Source organism: Gavialis gangeticus, unplaced genomic scaffold (genome assembly GCF_001723915.1).
Source record: "Gavialis gangeticus isolate Ggan-Ray unplaced genomic scaffold, GavGan_comp1, whole genome shotgun sequence".
Lineage (NCBI taxonomy): Eukaryota > Metazoa > Chordata > Crocodylia > Gavialidae > Gavialis > Gavialis gangeticus.
The window spans coordinates 182,476,223-182,490,164 of record NW_017729022.1 but is presented as its reverse complement, the minus strand read 5'-3'; the positions used below and the strand labels follow the sequence as shown (position 1 = coordinate 182,490,164).

At 44.7% G+C, this 13,942-nt stretch overlaps 1 protein-coding gene across 1 annotated transcript in view; it reads left to right on the top strand.

Moving 5' to 3' along the window:
- LOC109296956 overlaps positions 1 to 11,759 on the top strand; it is a 35,754-nt gene extending 23,995 nt beyond the window's left edge. Inside the window, exons 6-10 of the mRNA XM_019516613.1 lie at positions 2,433 to 2,533; positions 5,912 to 5,976; positions 6,574 to 6,725; positions 7,123 to 7,275; positions 10,999 to 11,759. Coding sequence (XP_019372158.1) covers positions 2,433 to 2,533; positions 5,912 to 5,976; positions 6,574 to 6,725; positions 7,123 to 7,275; positions 10,999 to 11,339 — 812 coding nt within the window. The 3' untranslated portion in view covers positions 11,340 to 11,759. The remainder of the gene's footprint in view (positions 1 to 2,432; positions 2,534 to 5,911; positions 5,977 to 6,573; positions 6,726 to 7,122; positions 7,276 to 10,998) is intronic.
- Positions 11,760 to 13,942: the final 2,183 nt, after the last annotated feature.

The following is a 13,942-nucleotide window of genomic DNA, read 5'->3' as shown; positions in this document are numbered from 1 at the left end:
TTTTTTTCTTCTAGATCTTCATATCTTAAGTTAGTTCTTGGAGACTTGCTGCATTAGCTTCCCAAATGCAGTTAATGATAAAGGAGTCTGGGCCCAGTTGATAAGATTTTTCTACAAGGAAAAAAAGGGCTTATTGGAATGGAGTTTCCTACTGGAAAGCGAAAAATCAATAGTTTTAAGTACCAAGCAAGTGCAGTCTTTTTTTGAACTGCAGTAAACTTAATCACTCCGGGGGAATATACCTTTTCAGTACCTAGTATGTTAGATGCATAACCTGCATAAACTATAGCATTCTAATCTTAGTGGGAGTAGGACTGGCTAGAGGGTCCAAAGCTTTAAAAGGAAGTCTTGATCACTTGGGCTAAGTATAGACAGTCAAAAAGCCTGAGACCAAACCAGTTCAATCTTCTCAAGTTAATCTAGACTGAAGGAGACATTCACTTTTTCCTGCAGTAGCCCAGGCCAGAAGCTGGGAGATGCTAGAACATGCCTCCCTTGGAAAGGAGCAGATGGCTTGGGTCAAGACTAGTTCACCCATCCTGCAAGGGGGTGTGGGGGGATTCAGGGGAGGTGCAAAGCATCCTGGGATGCTGGAGGACTGAGTTGACTTTGAATCTGGAGGGGATCTGAGGCAGAAGTTCAGTAAACTGATTTAACCTAAATCGATTAAGTCTGACACTACATTCATGTAGGTGTACCTTAAACTGGTTTCAGCCATTTTGAAAACAGTTTATATGCACTGAACTTCTGAGGTGTTACAGATTTGAACCAGGTTCCAATCACTTATACCAGTTTTGTGTAACTTCTGTCCCAAGCCCAGTGGTCATTTAAGACTCTCGGAACCCTTATCAGTAGCAGATGTATTAATTAACTTGAGTGGATGCTACAAACCTCCAATGACATTTGGGAGTTTAGCTTAGTTAAATTCATGAACACTTAAGTACCCTGAACAATAAGCTTTTTGTGGTGTCTCATTGCTGTTGTTTTTGGGGATGGGGGAGTAGCTTCTAACATGAATGTCAGAGCAAGTTTAATTTTGCTCTCAGATATGTGGATGAAATTTAGCTTGTGGTTTTTTGTTTTTGGTTTGTTTTGTTTGGTTTTTTTTTTTGTAACCATGGTTGTGAAAAGCAAACAGTGTCTGTAGACTAAACGAGGTGTGTGCACGTGACTCTTTTTTTTTAAAGAGGGCTAAATGCTTTTGCACCACTTTAATGGTGTCAGTGTTTGCATGCCTTGGCACATTAATTCCAGCCGCTGTAGGAAATTCGGCAGTGTAATGCACCTTAAATGACTTGGGGCGCAGCAAACTAAAACGCTCACTCCTTCAAGGAGTCTTAGTTTGCTGCACCTACAGCTATGGAGTGAAGCACTGGGCTCCGACCGGCCCTGCAGGCAGCCTGGCAGCAGCCTGGGAAAGTAGGCTCTGCCCAAGAAAAGCGGCGAGCATGATCTTCCCCCAGAGCGAGCCTGCCTGCCTGAGCTGTATGGGGAGCCCTGTGTTTCCCTCCATGGCTGTAGTGCCCCCTGAGACTGCCCGAGCTGGGTGCCTGTAGATGAGTGCCGCTTGGTGGGGGGGGCGGCTGCCGCCATGAGGGGAAGCACCAGCCCAGGGACTGCTTTGTCTTCCAGCAGCTCACCCTCCCCTCACCACTAGAGAGGCAGGTAAGTCAGTGGGGTGTGTGTATGACAGGGGGGAGGGGTTTAATCAGCCCTAAATTGGAGCAGTGTTTTTTAAAACCCACTGCTTCAATTTAGGGCCCCCATTTAATCTACACATGCCCATACTACTTCTCTTCAGCCAGAAGGAAAAACCTGAATCCTACATGACCAGTAACAATGAAGAAAGGTACATCTGTATTCAAATGGCAAATAGTAAGCCAAAGAGCCAATCTGTTAAAGTTCAATATGCACTTCTACTTGCAAGGAGCTGGAAATAAAGATTTTAACAAAGTAAATATCATTCAGCTAGCTTAAATCTTTGAAATCTGGCCAATTTACAATCTCTAATCTATATTTGGTTGCATCTAGATGGAATGGAAGGGGAGAAATCTGTTAACTTTCTATAACAAATGATCCTTTTGTTCAATAGCTCTTTTCTGCATCTCAAAGGTGACTACATTTCACTTTTGTAGTAAGTGAAAGGATAGTTAAATCCTAAAGTGTGAAAGGCATGTAATTTTTCTGGGTAAAGCTGCTATGCAAGCCTAACGGCAAAACTAGGGCATACCAGTAAACCACACTTGTCTAACTTTTTATGTCCTTCAACATGTAGCCTGGTATAATATCTACAGGTAGCTACTTTAAATGCACTAAGCCAAAAATATCCCAATACAAATAAGTGTGAATGGTAACCAAAAACAAGACGGGTAAATAATAAACACAATTGTTAAATGGGCTAAAGTATTAAAGATTTTTTTTTCTCTTGACAGATATCTTATTTGAAGTCACTACTGAAATGAAACATGAGGTATGGATCCCACAGAGTGGAAAAAAGATGAAAAAGGCTCTCCTCGAGTCCATGAAGCTTCACGTAAGACAAAGGAAGGGGAATGGCACTGCATGTGGTATATTGCCTGAACAGCCTTAACGTGTCCTTCCTGCATCCAAGCCTTATGTGGCTTTCTGATTTGATTGTAAAACTATACGATGATATATGTGGACACATTTTTGAGTGTTGATGTGCTCCAAATGTGGAACTTACTGCTATTGAAATTACTATGATATTGGTTCTTTTTCCAAAGCTAGCGCTACTGCATGCTTGTACACGTGAGGGGGTTTAGTTTCCCTAAATTGAAATAGTGGGTTTCTTAATTTGTGGGTTTTTAATTGTGATTCACTGTTTCAATTCAGGGTCTTTCATCACTGTTCCAGAACAGTGACAGTGTGCTGGTAGGTCCCTGCCCCCAGGCATCTGTGGGCAGGCTCTGCCAGAAAAGTGGCAAGGGATCTGATCCTTTTTTCCCCTCACGGAGCTTGCCAGCCTCTCTAGTGGCTGGGAGGCGAGCTGGGGGGCCTGGACCTTCCCTTTGGTGGTGGGACCTGCCTGCTAGCAGCCCTCCTAGGCAGCCCCAGGGGGTGTCGCTACTGCAGAGGGTAGGTCCAGGCCTGCCAGCAGCTCACCCCCAGCTGTGGGAGGTGGGGAGGCTCTGTGTGTGTGTGTGGAGGGGTGAGAGGATTGGGCCCCTCACCACTTTCTTGGTGGAGCCTGCCTGCGCAAGCTGCTGCTAGGTTGTACAGCCCTGAGCTCTGAGGGGCCTAGTGCTTCCCTACACAGCAGCAGTGGCAGCATACAAACTTTGTGGCAGCATACAAATTCACCAGGGGGAGGGGGGCAGCAGGGAATAGGAGATGTTTCTGGCTGTTCTAACGGGTGCTCTAGTAAACAGCAATGGTCACAAGCTGATGGAGAGTACATTTAGGCTGGACATCAGGAAGGGTTGCCAGAATCTGGAATGGGCCCCTAAGGGAGGTGGTGCTCTCCCCTACCTTGGGGGTCTTCAAGAGAAGACTGGACAAGCACCTGGCTGGAGTCACGTGACCCACTCATCTTTTCCTGCCACTGGCAGGGGGTTGGACTCAATTCTTTGAGGTCCCTTCTGACCCAAACATCTGTGGGGCTGCCCAGGCAGGGTGCTAGCTGGAGAGGTGCTGCCCCAGCTTGCAGGCAGCACCCAGCTCAATCCATTGGTGCACAGCATGCTGGAAGCCTGTGTGTGGGGAAGCTCAAGCTTGGTAGGTTTCCAACACCCTGTGCATTGTCCCCAATGCCTTTTCTGCTGTCTGGGAATGGGCTGGCTTGCCCCTGGCATAGTGCAGGAAGGCCACAGGAGGGCAGCTGTGTGTACTGGTGGCTGGAGAATGTGGTGAGGATGGTGCATGGGGGGCCCGCCAAACCTGACCTTCCCCAAGCATGCCTGGACTTCCAGTGCCCCATGCACCCTCTCTGCCTTCAGCCACCAACACACCCATGTGACACGTACATGCATAAGTTTTTTTGCTTGTTTTTAATCCACAATGGGAAAATTTGCCTCAATTTAAAACTAAAATACGTTGGAAGGGGTCTGAGTTGCTATGCTCAAAGAGATGTTTACCGAAAAATCATGTGCATGTATATGGCGATGTCATTATGTTAGACAAATTTCGATTTCTTGTCACAGTTTGTCGTGTGTACATGGTGCCACCATCACATGTACAAGTGCTCATATTAATTTGTTGCCTTCATGTGTTTCTGAAAGAGTGGCTGGCATACAGGAGGGGTTCAAAATACTGTAAAACTGCATCTCTTGGGGTGCAAATATCAACATTCAGTCAATTTTAAGGCTAGTTTAATGGTCCTAACCCTCACTTCTGTAACTCCTTTTTTTATATAGTACTTTGTAGCCAAAATATCCAATGGGAGCAGATAATGGAAGCATTTTGCTTCCAAGGGTGATATACTGGCAGACTGAAGTCCAGGCATATTTTCCCTTGCAGGGACAAAACTGTTACTGCTCTATTTCAGACATTAGGCACCAGAACTGAACAGCCTATTGCACAAAGCATGCTCCAGGGTTGGAAGTCTAATTTGACTGACAGCCTTTGCTCCAGTTTCTGCTTATAGGCTTATACCTATATAGAGAGACCCTGGTGTAGATGGCAAGTAGTTGCCCTTGCTGATGCACCTCAGCAGGTTCAAGTGACTGCATGCTCCAATGACGCAGGTAGCATAAATCCCTTGCCTAGAGAAGAAAAATTGCTATGCCAGCATTTTGGCTGGCTGGCAGGAACTGGGACTTGCCTCTAGTGGCATATGTGAAGAACACATCTGAGGCAGTCCTACTTTTTGTCTGCTTCCTGTTCCACCCCCCACTCACTACTTCCACCTGAGGCAGCACTCGAGCAATAGCTGGGCACTGTGTCATGGAGCACAAGGTGCTCTGGGATTTCTAGTTCTCTAGACTGGTAGTAGTGTTAGGTATGGGGTGGGGGGAAGTTGCCACCAAAGCCCATGTCAAAGGGGCAAAACATGCTGGTTTTTTGGCGCAAAAAAATGTGGTACTTCCTCCAGGACCAGTAAAGCTGCTCTACAAAGCTACAATTCTCAGGACACCCTGGGTCTTGTAACATGCTGTCTGGGAAGTGCAGGTGGAGCATGGGATGGAAGGGCACCTCCCTCCCCTCCTATCCTGTTAGTGCCCTCACACCTCACCCTTGCTTTCCCCCCAGTTAGATGGTGCTTGGAGCATGTGCCCCACTTGCCCATCCCATAATCTGTTACTGCTTGGTGTCTGGCACTTTAGGAACTAGTCGCATAGTATTTGCAATAAGTCCATCTAGGAAGCGGGGAAGAAAAGCATAGCTTTCTGTGCCACTTGTACCCCTGACAACTGCCATCTGATCTCCAGCTCTTTACCAAAGGATTCAAATATTGCTATGATAAAGTTGTATGTGGCTTGGGATGGGATGGAATGGAGTTGCAACCCCCTACCCCTTTCTGTATCTCCAAAGTAATGGAGAGGAGCCCAAGCTAAATGACCGAAATGAGTTTCCTTTCCTATGGAAACGGGTTGAGAACAGAACATAAGAACTGACCGTTACTGGGCCAGATCATAAGTCTGTCTAGTGTAACACCTTTTTTTCTCTCTGAAGCACCAAGTTGATGCTGCAGGGAGGGTGAATAGGAAAAATTCAGAATTTTGTACCACTTGCATCCAGCATCTGGAGGCTTAACTGCTGGTCAAGAGGACAGATTCTCTGTGAAAGACTTTCACAAACCAACAGCCTCTCCTGGGGTATCCCCACCAAACAGTGTAAACACTCAATGGAGGCCTCTTTATAAAGTGACCCTGTCTAGATGGGTCATGATGGCTGTACTTGGCATTGGCTATCCCACTATGAACAAACTTCTTAGTTATTCTGTTCTTTGCAGATACAAGAGAACCTGAAACTCTCTGCAAGCAAAGTCAACAAAATAAAGTTGAAGGAAATAAAGAGGTATGGTTGTGTGACTCCAAATCATCAGTACTTGGGAATGCAATCACCTCTTCCACTGACTTAAATATCAGTGCAGTTCTGTATCAGTTACTAACTTCATCTTCCAACTTTTGATTCATAGATGTTAGGGGCTGGAAGGGACCTCACAAGATCATTGGATGCAGCCACCTTGCACTTGGGCAGGAAAGACTGGTGGGGTCTGGCATGGGGACAAACAGAAGTTAATGAAGGTGCTCTGCTTCGGAGTGCCTTCATCTGAACCCTTATTAAATTAGGCTTAATTTGTCCTGTAATTGGGTACTTTTTAAAGCATTCTACAGCTGTACATTTATTGGGGCATGGCTATAAAGCACTTTCAAGGGCTCAATTGCACAACAAATATCTGTTCTGTTAGTGTCTTTATAAAATAACTTTAGTCTCTTTAGCCCAACCATTGTCACCAACCAAGAGCTGAAAGAGCAAACTAATTTCCCAACATTGGAAGCAATCCCCCCAGAGCTGAAGCTGGCCTCTATCCCTCCTCACAGCATGTGATAAATAGAGAGGGATATCCCATAACAGAAATCTCATCAACACAGGTGTTTTCCCTGTATGCAGGACAAATGACCAAAACCTGAGGCTTACCTTCTGGCTTCACTTAAAACCAGAAGAAAGGAATATCTCTCTCTTACTACATTCTCAGCTGAAAGAACTCATTGGAAGATCTGTGGGAGAAGAGAAATTGCAGCTGACATCACTGTCAGTGGAAGGTATGTGCTATGCTTTTGTACTGTTTTAAAATTGTTGCCTGTGATGGGCCAATTTTCTGTTTAAGCCTACTTATATGACTATGGTATTTAGTAGTGCTGGGCTTAAGCCAAGACCCACTGGACTAAGTAAGTACTGTCCAGATAAGACACATACTCCCTGACCCAAAGAACTTCTAATCCAACTTTTAAAGAAGACCCAACGCTTGAACAGAAACTACAATGAAATGAGGCAACATTGGGTGCAATAGGGAGCCTAGAGCTATGCCATTTGTATGGGAAAATGGGATTGGAGTAGAAATATCGCTTCAAACCAAAGATTCCTGGACCAAGGAAATCCTCCTTGAGCCTCCCTTCCCTGTCACAAAACAAAACTTACCACCCATTTGCTTCATTGCAGATGTGAATGAATGCAACTCTGGAATTGGAATCTGTGGTGATGAGGCAGACTGCTTCAATGGAGTTGGCACTTACTTATGTCGTTGTAAAAAAGAGTATGAAGATCATTCTCCCACAAAATCTGGCACTCTGTGTATCCGTGTTCCACGATCAGGTACAGAATAAAGAATTGCATACCTTTTTTTTAATAGAACTGCAATTCCACCTTTTTGAAGTGGAATTAATTGGTATGGGGGTATTTGAGCTACACAATTGAACAAATTAATCCTGACCATTGCTATACCCTTCAAAGGCACTCCTAGTCAGCTGCTGCCTGCTAAGTAGTCATTTGGCAGGTTTTTTCCACTTACTATCTGAAGTAAGTACTTCAGAGCAAGTGGTTAATCTCTTGTATTGTAGCCCTTTTTGTTTTTAACACCAGTTATGACTCTTTTTGCTTCCTGTGGATTATTTTATTTACAAACCATCAAATTCTACTCTTTGAACAATTCAATATCTGCCTCTTAAACTTCAAGAGGAGGCCTCACAAAGGGGGCAGCATCAGTTTAACTACATAAGATTTAAAATAACAGCACCAGATTGCAGTTGTTCAGAGCAAAAATATTTTTGGGGGTAAACTGTAATTAGAAAGTAGGCATTGTGAAATAATTGAACAAGACTTGCTTTTAGGCTAGGCACAGAATTTACACACAAACTGGGTTAAGTGATCAGAAACTGGTTTAAACCTGCAATAGAACAGAAGTTCAGTGCACGTAAACTAGTTCAAAATGGCTGAAACTGGTTTAAGATAAACCTGGTTGAATGGAGTATCAGACTTAACTGATTTGGGTTAAACTGGTATATGACACTTCTATCCTTGACCCCTTCCTAGTTCAAGTTAAATCAGTCCCCCAGCATGCTTTGCAGCCCTGGGCTGTGCTGTCTGCTCCAGAGGGCAGGGTTGGCCTTTTCCCTCTGTTCCCTAGCAGGAGCAGTGAGGACGGTCTGACAAGGGGTGGGGGTATAAAACCTGGCTGGGGACTGCAGCTGGGTCTGCCTGGGTGGGGAGGTGGCAACCCCTGCCAGACTTTCTGCTGCTAGAGTGGAGGGGGTGGGGGGGCACTAGCCTGAGAGGGACTGCCACCCCCAGGTAAGCCCTGACTGGGGTCTGGGGTCTTGAAGAGGCTTTAATTCTCTTCCCCAGCTCGGTGTGCTGCCCACACCCCTTGCTCTTTGCTGGAGCAGGGTGTGGGCGGGCAACAGCTTGAAAGGGACTGCTTGGGCTGGTGTGACCCAAAGAAAGTGGAGAACTACATTTATATTATAAAATGGCAGAAGCCTTGGAGTGGCTGGAAGGCATGCTCCATCAGGCCCCCCCCCTCCCCCAGAGCTTCTGGCCTGAGCCACTGTAGGTATGTGGCTGTATTTCCTGAATCAAATTGAATGTCTGTTCACTTGCTTCTCAGTTTAATCTCTGCAGTTTAGACTAACCTGCAAAGATTGAATTGATTCAGCCTTGGGCTTTTCGACAGTCTGTACTTGGCCCTAAAGGCTTAATTATCTAATCCAAGGCATGCTCTTATTCCTCAGTAAAACAATCTGTTTAGTCATCCTAGTTCTAGGGATAACATTTAAGTTAATGCTGAACTCCTATAATGTTGGTTGCATTTGTAGGGAATAACACTAGGCTATGAGCTACCAGGGTTACCAGATGAGTCTCCATCACCAGAAGGTTTGATCTAGATAGCCTTGGATTTTAACTGGTTACCAGCAATTGGTTGAGGCCACCCCCACTCGAAGGCAAAATGAGGGCTATTGTGTTTTCTGTGGAAATTAGAACTATGTGAAGCATCACCATTTTGTTTTAACAGTTTGAACGGACAGTACTTCATTTCACTGTTTCAAAGCACTGTTCAGTTTCATTGAAACTGTTTTGACGTTTTGCCCATAGGCTATAATGGGGAATTGTGAAAATCCTATACCTTTTTTTGTCACTTCTTGCCTGATTCAGGCAGAGACTGTCTGACAGGCTGCTGAAAGGCTTGTTGTTGAAGGATCACTTTCATGTGGCTGAGAATGCTGGTATAGGGCAAACTGTCGCCTGAGCTGAGCACTTGGGTCCCAGGAGTTCTTTGATATTTGGATGCAAGCTCTACAGGTCAAACTTTTTACCAGAGCACCCCTAGGAGTAACTAGGAAAAATGGGTGCAAACTAGTGGACAGTAGATTCCAGTTAGACATTAGGAAGACCTTTTTTTTTTTATATAGTAAGGGTGGCCAGAATCTGGAATGAGCTTGCAAGAGGTGGTACTATCACCTAACTTGAAGGTCTTCAAGAGGAGGCTTGATAGTCACCTGGTTGGGGTCATCTGACTTTGGTCCTCTGTGGTCCCTTCTGACTCTACAATCTATGAAAATTGCAGGGATGGTAGCCCCTTCTGAGGGCATGAAGCCTGCCAAGTTTCAAGGAAATAAGTGCAGGGGTTTCTGGGAAACTACACCTCAATTTTCAAAGCAAAACTTGTACCACTTGGTGGCGGTGGCAGTCTGCTGTCATCCTGCATTATCCAGGGGCCCACACCCCCTGCAAAGAGCTGGGGGAAGCAATTGGAGCTGGGGAACCAAACGAGGAGCTACACTTCAATATTGGAGCAGTCCTACTTTTCTTCTTTCCCCCACCCCTCCAAGTTTCTGTTTAGCTACAAGCAAGCCCAGCTTCAAAACTGGAGCCCATTTCAAAATGTTTCGAGTTTCTTGTTTAATTTTGAAGCCTTTAGTTTTGTTTCCATTTTCATGGTTTTGAGCTCGAAATGCTTTGAAATTAAACACCCGTTGAAATTTCGTGCAGCCCTAGAAACTAACCGTGAGTCTAACTGCCAGTTCCAGGTGGCTGCCTCTGTTTCAAACTACATAGCTGACATCTCAGTAAGAGATGCTGAAGCATTAGCAGTTGGCCTTCTGATCATCCTAGCTGCAGTGAACATCTGTTTCAAAAGTTCCTGCAAATAGCAATTAACTGATCAAGTGCTTCTGAAAAAGTTCCCTCTGGCATAACAAGGAGTAATGGGCACAAGTTGATGGAGAGGAGGTATAGATTGGACATCCGCAAAAACTACTTCACAGTTAGGGCAGCTAGGAGCTGGAACCAACTTCCAAGGGAAGTGGTGCTGGCCCCTACCCTGGGGGTCTTTAAGAAGAGGCTGGATGCCTACCTGGCTGGACTCGTTTGAGTCCCATTTCTTGTTTTGGGGTTTTGTTGTTCTCCTGCCCTGGCGGGGGGTCGGGCTAGAAGATCTACTAGGTCCCTTCCGACCCTAAATCTATGAAACTATGTGACCACGGATCTCCACTGAAATAATACTGTCAAGTACTTGTCTGACAATTGCATTCTTACTTACCTGACCTCAGGCAAGTCCACAGTAGGGTGTCTTGTTCTAGGAAAAAAAAAAAAAAAAAGTAGATCTGTATCAGGAAGATTACTCCTAGTGTGGAGGTGGCTAACACTGGTGAAAACACGTGTCTATCCTTGTACAAAATAAGCCATACTGGTGAAATAGCAACTTTGCCAGTACAACTGCATCTCTAACAAAATGCAGATGTCCCTCATGTGGATTCTACCTAGGATGCGACTATGCTGGCAAAAGTACCATCAAGCCTTGGGGCCAAGGTTTACAAGCCTTTCTTGTCTTAAGATCCCTCTTTAAAATGTGTGGTGACACCTATGAACCAGTCCCACACAGTGTTTTCTCAAAAGACTGTGAGCTTAAGAGTGTAGAGTAGTGCTTTATGAAGACCACACTTGGAATGTAAACCCTATATTCCTATCAGCCCCATACAAGACCATAAATTGGAGGATAAAACCAGCACCCCTCTCATGTACCTCCTCTTCTCTTTTCAGATATTGGCAGCTTGTTTGGTTACATGGAAATTCTGATAGGTGCCATCATATCTGTCGCACTGATTCTTGTGGTGGTGGTTAGCATTGCATGCATGGTAATCAAGAAAAGACATACAAAGAAGGACTTCTGTCTCCAGGAATCTTCTCCAAGTGGGACACCTTACACAGCACAGTCACAACCCCAGGTGCCTGCTGTTGATCTGAGTAACCTTGGTGACTACCTGGCCGGAGACCCCTTTCAGCCAAAACTTCGAGCCAGACCTCCAGAATGGACCTTGCGGATGCGAGACAACCCAAATGAGGCATATAGGATTTATGTTGAGCAGTCTGAATGTCTGTAAAGCAAAGCTGCATTGCCAATTTGAGACTTTTGAGCAGGAAAAGCTCTGACACCAGTTTTTAAAGCTTTCCTGCTGCTGCTATCCCCCCTGCACCCCCTCACGGCAACAAAACTCCTAACAATCCTGTGAGTCTTTTCCACTTGTGCTCAGTCCCTATTGCTCAGGGTATAGTGCTGTTTCTCCCAGGAGACTCTTAATTCTTGGTTGGGTTTTTAATCCCTATACTATCTGGCTTTGCACATGAGACTACTTGTAATTTGAAAGAGTTGCAGTCTTCTGCAGGCAACCTGTTATGTAAGTAAAGCTGCTATCTTGCTGTTCATGTAAACAAGGGACATGTTTCTGTTGGAGTTAAATGTGTGGCACAGGGGAAGGATGGAAGGCTTAAACTAATGGAAACATTTATATAAAAAAAAAAAAGTCAAGCAAGTTGCATCCCCTCTGAGCAAATAAATGGGCAAAACCAACAAGCTGTACGGAGCTACACTGATCTCATTGCCCTTTAGGCAAGAACCCTTTTCACTGTATCTAATGCAACTATCTACAGCATCTAGTTCACTATGCATTCTCTGCCATCCAGCCTAATCCCCAGACATGCCTACATGCTCTAACGTAACATTGCTTTCCTTATAAAACCACTTGACATTGTTTTATTACCCCACTAACTCACTCTACCTTTCTTCTAGGTTTTATAGCTTTTGGTGTTAGTTTAAAAAAAAAAAAAAGCTTCACTGGGATAAGTAGTCTGAAAACAATGGAGTATTCTAACTGAACTTCTTTTTATATGTAATTTCTCCTGTGTTTGACATCATCCTATGCAGTGAGGGTCTCTGTTTAGATTTGTCACTGCACAAAATAAAAACAAACTTTTTTTCTTTTTTATAAAAAGACTAAACCTTTTTTAAACTGAAGATTGGGGTGCAGCCTGCTTCCTGACTGTGCTGACTGACTCTCCCACTCATGAACTTCTCCTTTCCCCCCACATTCTCTCTCCACTGGCATCGGTAAGCATTGGTTAGATGACTAGGCTTATTTCACTGGTGTCTGGCAAAGATGAGACTTAGAAAATCCTCTGCTACAGTAGGTAAGTATGCTGGAGCCTGGCTAAATTTAAAGGCATGATATTCTGATTGACACAGTAGACCTTAGCAGCTGTATATTTTGCTGTTGACCCTTGTCACAGATGAAAGTGAGTACTTTGCTCCTCATCTTGAGCAGTGGGGATGATGGATCTGTTCCTCCCTACTCTTGCCCCTCTCCTTTTATGTGAGGGGAGGAAGGAACATTGCATTGCTCTTATTTAAACTGTAAAACGGGACTTACTCCAAGAAGTGTTCATCTCTGCAGCAGGAATACCAGCCATTCAATACTTCAAGAACTTACTTTGAAAGTTTAACGTCGGGTTCCTCTTCTTTAGTTCTTAGCCAAGATGGGGCAAGCTCTCAAATTACTTTGTTTACTGCCTCAAAGCAGAGTTTAGCCATACTTCCATTAAGCTTAACCATGTTATAGAGAGCAGAAGCTATGTTAATTCACAAAGATGTCACAGCTTACAAAGATAAAACTACCTCTTCTGTTTTGCCTTGGTGAAGAATTTCCTCACTGAATTGATAGTCTAGTAAGGAATTATTCTCTGTCTCCTTGGCTTTCATAGCCTTCAAATAATACAACTTTGCCAGAATATTATAGCAAGCAGCTGCACCAGGGTCTGTGGTGCCCCAACCTAGCTCATTGCCAGTGGTGGGTGCATGCAGACTTGGGGATGGCAGGAAAGAGGCCAGGGCTGGGACTGCGTTGCCACAACAAGGATTGGGCTCCTCACAGCTCTTCTGCCATCCACCTGGCATGCCAAGATCTTACAAGTTGAGGTTGTGGGGGGTATTTGGCACTCTGCCCAAAAGCGTTGCCTGCCCTTGCTAAAGCATTCCTTTATTTTTCTTTTGAAGTCTCCCTAATATTCTGGTGAAATATTCTTCTACCACCAGGGGTCACCTATCTTCCACTGAAAATTCAGTTGCTGTCCTGATGTGATGGTAGAACACAGGACCTGCCTCAGGTGACTCTCTTCCCCTGTGCTTAATGGATATATGTACTAAACTTTACATTTTCTTGGGGCAGGAGGCAGAAGATGATTGACTTGGGAAGTTCCAGCGGGTGCCACACTTCTGTAGCTATAATACATGGTGTCAAACATGGCCTGTGTAGCAGGCATTCATGGGCGCTCAAGGGCTACGTGGTGGTGGTGGTGGGGGTTATTCCTTTAAGTATTTAAGAAATACATCTGCTTTTAAAAAATATAATGTATACCATCTCACTAACACAACCCACCAGCATTGTGGCTGGTTAGTACTTTTTTACAAAATCAATGACTTCAGTAGCTCTTGAAGGATGATTCCTAAGTACAGGAGACAAATATGTGCAGTGCCTCCATGTGTTCTCGCTACCCAGTAGCAGCTGAGAAGTTGTGTGGAGGAAATAGCTAAGGGGAAAGCAGATGCATAATGTGCTGAAGAGCTACGCGGGGTTGGCTTATAGAGTGAGCTTAATAAGAAGGATCATTCTCGCCTTCCTGGAACAAAGATGTGAGAGCAATGCTGTTGATT